This window comes from Fulmarus glacialis, unplaced genomic scaffold (genome assembly GCF_000690835.1).
Source record: "Fulmarus glacialis isolate BGI_N327 unplaced genomic scaffold, ASM69083v1 scaffold2487, whole genome shotgun sequence".
In the NCBI taxonomy this organism is placed as follows: domain Eukaryota; kingdom Metazoa; phylum Chordata; class Aves; order Procellariiformes; family Procellariidae; genus Fulmarus; species Fulmarus glacialis.
The window spans coordinates 1,502-8,500 of NW_009221088.1; the positions used below are offsets into that span (position 1 = coordinate 1,502).

General features: G+C 37.4%; 1 protein-coding gene across 1 annotated transcript in view; it reads left to right on the plus strand.

Moving 5' to 3' along the window:
• Positions 1 to 6,540: 6,540 nt before the first annotated feature.
• Positions 6,541 to 6,999, plus strand: part of ASAP2 (ArfGAP with SH3 domain, ankyrin repeat and PH domain 2) — a gene marked incomplete at its 5' end in the record, with an annotated part of 41,355 nt that continues 40,896 nt past the window's right edge. The window contains one exon of the mRNA XM_009580947.1: positions 6,541 to 6,670. Coding sequence (XP_009579242.1) covers positions 6,541 to 6,670 — 130 coding nt within the window. The remainder of the gene's footprint in view (positions 6,671 to 6,999) is intronic.

Genomic DNA, 6,999 nt, shown 5'->3' on the forward strand with positions numbered 1-6,999 from the left:
AATTGGAGCTTATTTGCCTGAATATCTCATCTCTCTTACTTGCACCTTTGTAATGACATATCTGGTGCTAATATACCCAAGTGTGACCCATTTGAAAAGAAAAAATGGCATTTGTTTTGCTTTTTCCCCATAACAATTTCTGAGCTGCTACTTCAAGCTCCATATGTAATTAAGTGTGTTTAAAAATTACTATGTATCTAGTCTTGTTTGGGAGAGTGATGTTAAGATCTATTCTTATGCTCTTGGATCACCAGCCATCAATGTTGATTGTTACGCAACTTCTTTGCGCTGTAGCTACCTAACTTCTTGGAATATTTTCCTGAAGATTACATTAGCTGAAGTAACTGAGGGAAGCTGGGTCTGTTTTTCTTTATACCTTGGGACTGTTCTCTAGTAAGGGAGTAAGAGGAGTAAGTGACCCATAGCTTTATGCCAGCTTACCTCAATCAAAAATTGGGAACACCCTGAGGTGACATTCATGAATAATTCGTCTTTTCTCACCATCAGTCATTAACATGCTTCAGTTGAAGCCATAAAGATTTTAAAATGTTTTTAAAGCTTTAAAGTAGTTAAAAGGAGTGCATTTCTCTTAGGACCTCGGTTACAGTCTTTGGTTTCCATACAAGAGCTGGGCAATGCTGCCTGCCACTACAGCACCACAGCGGGACTAGTCTGTCTGTGTCCTTTGGTGCAGACTGGGCTCTTTTTGTTATGAGGCAGTTGCTTTCCCCCGTGTACTTAAACACTAATGGCAGGCACGCCGGGGGGGCATATGGGGGAAGAGTACACATGTCATAAAAACTGCTCATTCTCCCAGCAGGCAGACCGTATTCAACAAGGCAGCAAGCCAGATTTCACCAACATTCTTCAGTTTAATCGGTCCCGTTGTGGTAGATTTTGAGGTAAAGACATTGTATCAATTTTGCACAGGAAATAGAAGCATAAACTTACTGAAGCATATCATTTACTCATTTTCTAGCTGAATAGTAAGTGTCTGTATTCCAGACATAAGCCTGTCTTTCCTGAAAAGAAAGAAATGTTAATTTTTTAAATAAAGGTGTCTTATTTTTAGGCCTGTAAATATGTATTATCTTTAGAAGTCCTCTCCTAATAAGTGTTGTGCTAAGGCTATGAAATATAAATGCTTAATGAAAACTAACAAGCTTTTCCTGGGAAGGCTGGCTCCCTCTCTTCCTTTGCCATTCTGCTTTTAAAAGCCAGGCAATGAGGTCTGTTATGCACTACTGAGTGAAGAGAACAAGTTGTTTGAATGTGCTTATGGGATTATAAGATCAAGGCAGTAGGCTGAGGTGCATTACGTTACTGTGCAGAAACGCAAGTACTCATATCTAGATATAACTCTATCATTAATGATTTGTTTCTGAACCATTTGAAGTCAATGGAAGAATGAACAAATTCTTATTACAGTCTTCTGTAAAGCTGTTTGCATAGCTATTTGATTAAGTGATGATGGTTCCAGTTTTGTAACCTCATTTTTTAAACAATATCTAAAAAATTTATCTGAAAGTTCTGCGAGCTTTTCTCAAATTACTTCTTCAGAGCTCTAACTTGACTCAGTAGATCACTGATATTCATAGATCATAGATATTTCTGCCATGTTTCCTTTTAAAGCATGTACATAAGACAAAGTGGAGGTCACATCTTAAAAATAGTGGCATAGAATGAAAATGCTAAAAAAGGTAGCTTTAATACAGAATCATAGAATAGAACAATAGAATCATTTAGGTTGGAAAAGACCTTTAAGATCATCGAGTCCAACCGTAAATCTAACACTGCCAAGTCCACCACTAAACCGTGTCCCTAAGCACCATGTCTACACATCTCCAGGGATCCTCAAACTCTTAATCACCATGAGGCAAAAATGATCCTGCTACAAATATTCAAAAACAGGAAGAGGAAAAGAAATGGAGACAAAAGCGTTTACTATAGAAAGGAGTTAAAAAGGAAGGAAACATGATCAAGTTTTAATGAAAAAACATAAAAATTTCAAAAGACTCAATGTGAAAAAATGCTGCGCAAGATTATTGAGTGCTGTCCTACTCTTGGTCAGACAAGAGGAGCTCTTTCTAGAAGTTAAGAGCTCTCAAAAGACAATAATTTATTTTATCCAAGGCAGATTGAATTTGTACAGTAGCACTCTTGTTCCTCAGAATGCAGACATTGTAACAAGTGCTGGCCAACTCTAGGCTGCAATACTGCAGGGTTTGAAGTAGGACTTTTCTTAATGATCACAACGAGTGCAATGAAAATTATGAGCTTTCCTCTATATATGTACTGTCAGGCTGCTTAACCAAAAGAAGAATATTACTATTAAAACTTATTTATCTGCTAGTATAGCAAGATAAGTTTGGCACATAAAAGCTTTCAGAGGAAAAACTAGAATGAAGTCTTCATAGAGCAAAAATAAGAAATGAAGAATTGGTGGAGAGGTACAAATGGCAAATAGGGATATTTGTGAAATTTAGAAGTTTCACAAAATATTCAAGAATAAAATGTAAAATTAGTATTTTCTGTTTGTCCTGGTTTCGGCTGGGATAGGGTTAAACCCAACTTGGTGTCATCTGCAAACTTACTGAGGATGCACTTGATCCCCTTGTCCAGATCGTTGATAAAGATATTAAACAGAACTGGCCCCAAAACTGAGCCCTGGGGAACACCACTTGTGACTGGCCACCAACTGGATTTAACTCCATTCACCACAACTCTTTGGGCCCGGACATCCAGCCAGTTTTGTACCCAGCGAAGGGTATTCCCATTCGAGCCATGAGCAGCCAGTTTCTCGAGGAGAATGCTGTGGGAGACAGTGTCAAAGGCTTTACTAAAGTCCAGGTAAACAACATCCACAATATACTGCTTTGAGCTTGAGATTTCATATTAAGTATTTTTATTTTTAAAGAGATTACCTGCAAATTAAATGGAAAAAACTTTGAATGAATCTGCAGATATTATGGATGAAATACTGAAAAGATCTGGACACATTTTGCTCATTCTGCACTTTTCTCCACCATGAGTGAAAGGGAAAAGCTTTCCAGCATTTCCAAAGGGAAAAGATGACTTCTCCATTCAGGCTTTGGGTGATAAGAGAGAGAGTCATGCTTTACTGTCAGCCTTTACAGACAGTAGGATAAAATAAGATGGAGGCTCTTTCACTGAAAGGCTAGGATGCCAGAGCTGAAGTTGGAGAGTCAGGCTGAAAAGGAAGACTAGACAAAGAAAGGATATTTGAAATGAAAATGTATAATATTATTTTGACAAAAAAAATAGCCCTTGGAAGCACTCCATTTTCCAGAGTGCTCCTCAATCAAGTCTGTGCCTTCCAGGTGCTATTCCCAGTCTCTGCACCTTCTCATGTACATACCCAGACTCAGCCTGGCTTACTGCTGTATGGGGAAGGAGAGGAAGAAAGACAGAGTTGCTGCCCAGCCCGCCAGTTCACTACTGCTGCATGTACACAGGGTGTTCTGGTTGTTTACCTTTGTTCACTGGCTGAAAATAAATACCAGTCTTTGCTGTGTTAAACCGTAAAATAGGTCCTGTCCTTTTTAAAGTTAAAAAAAAAAAATGCCTACTTTGGTGTTTATTTATACCGTGATCTGTATGACAAAATTGATTTCTCTGAAATACAAATTAAAATTTCTATTGAAAACCAGTTGCTTTTCAAATTGGAGCTGTAAAAATAGTCATATAGTGGAAACTGAATGGGCAAGACTATTTATTTTGTATCTGATCGACTTTTCTGTTGTAATTCTTCATCCTGTATTTCACCTTTAGTTGTCTGTTACACAAATCTGAGCTCACTGTATGTGAGTCATGTGCAGCTGCGTTGTAAATGGACTGAAGTGTGCTCAGATTTTAATCTTAGTCAGCAAAGTCTATATATGTGATATGTGATGCATGAGCTTCAAGAACAGCAGCTTTACAAAACATTTGCTTCCTTCTTATTGCTTCTAGAGGATTTTTCTAGAGTTTTCCCAATTTTCTTATTAATTTTGCTTAATTGATCTGCCTGGAAAACCTGAATACCCTGCAATATTTGGAAATCCCACAGTGATACATCATAGAACTGTCTTTATCAGAAGGATTTTGTTAATGTCATAGTAGAGTGACACTTGAAGCTGAGCTGATCCTTGCATTTGGATAGAAAACACAGCCAACCTTTAGCACTCAGAAGATTTGCATGCAACACTGCTGTACGTGGTTTCTTTGTTTCCCTAGAAACAAAGTGCCCTGTAGTATCAGTCAGATAGGAGGTAGCATATTACTGTAGCAAAACAACAGGTTAAATTCTGGATTACAAAGCTGAAAATGCAGTTAGAGACTAAAAGCATAAATAATAAGGAAATGCAAATCTGAAATGCACCATCATGTGTCTCTGGTACTTGTCACCAAGAGACGGTTTGGTTTTTTGTAAAGCATCTCCGAAGTTTTTGAAGCCATGGAGCCTGAAGCTCCAGGAAACAGCTTCAAGGATGTCTTATTTCTCTGAATTGCTTGGTAGATGTCGGTATGCTATAGTCTTGGTTTAACTACTTTTTGCCTGTGGAGTATGATTTATCCTTTAAAGAGTAGAAAGGACTCTCTCACCAAAATCTAGCTCTTTCTTTAAGAGGAATTTCTTAAAACATTGTATGCTGTAATATTGTGCATAATGTTTGACTCTTTGGCAGTATTAGTCGTCTTTTGGTTTAACTAGCATTTAGAACCACCTTATGGCATGTTAATAAGCTCTTAAAATTTTGGAGGTGGTTATGTCATCCTATGTTTGAGTATTGTTCTCTGTAAACAATGAAAATACAATACAATAGCAATTGATAGTTATTAGACTTGACTCACGTTTCAGTGAATTCTCTGGCCTCATGAATTGTTAGATTAATGTGGAAATTGAGAGAACTAAAACCGTCCTGGATCTTTGCTCTGAGGTTTGACTTTTTTAGAACTATCAAGTATGATATAATGTAAACTCTCATAGAGCGTGTGCTAGAAAGGAGCTGCGTGTTTGTCATTTTGTGTGAATCTTTTTGTAATGGTTTATCTTCCTTGTTCATAGTTGATGTCTGATTAATTCTTGTGTTTGGACTCTGTATTCTGTGGCTACAAATTGGCATAATTGGCAATAAGTGGGTAAGAGTACAGACTTATTTTTCATGAAAACAGAGTGTTCTGGAATCGAGTTTTTATTCAGGCGAGTGAAGGTTTTCAGAATATTTATTTCAAAGGAGAGGAGCTGGCTACTGGAATACTGCACAGGGCTGGCTGTGCCATGCCTGCCAGTGCCGAGAGTGCAGTGCGGCTTTTTGAATTGCTGTTCAAAATGTTTTCCTGTGGGAATGTTACGGGATGGGATTAATGGGATTAATTCTAGTTTTCCCTTGCTGCTTGAGGGGTAAGAGGAGGCAGTTCCTCATTCTTGAGAAGTATAAGTACAGAATATATTGTTGACTGGAAGTCCTTAGACCATCTAGGACATTTTCACATAAGCTGTTAGGGTAATGTTAACATCAGGTTAAGAGAGCACTTCAGACATGTCATCTTTTCAGAGAGAGAGATGAGAGACACTTGACTGCCCAAGAGGAGGTATGACAGTGCGTGTATTATTTGTTCCTCTCGTCTGCTTCCTGTATTCCTGTGTAACGCTTCCTCTTGTTCAAAAGCAGTATAGCATTTCCTCAGGAAGCTCTTTCCAGAATTTTCAGCTTCTAAATAGTACAAGTGGCAAACTAAAAGTCTTTCTCCAAAAAGTAAACACCCTCCTGTATTTTCTTTTATTAATATCTTTTTTTCATATCAGGCTTGTCTAACTGGGTAATATAATTGTGCTACTGCCTTTAGGAATAATATGGAGAATAGCTGTAACAAATGCACAAGTGTGTTTAGGTGAGTTATACTGTATGGCAGGCATTGGTTATTAATTTATATTCTGCAGGAGAATCTGTTTTATTCAGAGCTCTTGGAAAATGTTCATGGAAACTTTTAGGGAATTAGGACAGCTGGTCTAGCAGACTTTGAAGTCTGCAACACAGCCGTCTGGCCGGCATTCCCAGTGCCAACTGGCTCAGTAGCAAGTAGAGATGGCAACTGTGATTTTGGCTTAGGAAACCCTGTATATATAGAAGATGACTTGATGACAGGCAAGACTCAATAAATCTGGTGACATAATTGAACTCTGTTAACCAGTGTTTGGTCAGTTGGGATTAAAAATCCTCCTACGTTTTCAATTAAAATTCATTATTTTGTTTCTGGATTTTTTTCTTCAATGCAAGAATTTAGTATCTTCCTCTCATTTCGTATCTTCTTTTGGAATATCTGTCAGGACATTGTTTTAACAGATTATTTCAGCTACTGTATGTCATTGCTGATCTTTATCATTGTCAAATTTCAAATGAAATGTCATCTGGAAGTAAGTCATATGCTAAGCTACAAGAGTTTTGCTCTGCATTTGTCAGTAGACTTTGTGAATAATGAGGTTTCCTGAGAGGCTGTGGATTTCTCACTTCATTGACTTGATTCTTTGCCTTATAGTACAAAAATAGAGAAGGAGAAAAAAGAGCATGCTAAGCTGCATGGGATGATCCGTACAGAAATAAGTGGAGCTGAAATTGCAGAAGAGATGGAGAAGGAAAGAAGGTTCTTCCAGTTACAGATGTGTGAGGTAAGATTCAACGTGAAATTCATATTGTTCTGCTAATATTTTTAGGAAAATTTTGAAAAACACAATTGTTTAATGGCAACTGTGACGTTAAGGGAAATCTTAAGTTACTAGTGGACTCCATTTGCTAAAAAACATTTTTTTTTATCCTGATGTGCTAACTCTGCGGGGAATTTAGATCTTTTCTAATTTCACTTAACAAGTAAATTGTAGAATAAATAAATAATGCAAAGCTCAATTAAACAGTAAGAGATGATAATAAATAAGCCTTTACACTACTACTTCACTATATGTTATTTTAAGCCCTAGATCATTCTCTGAATTGTTCCCTA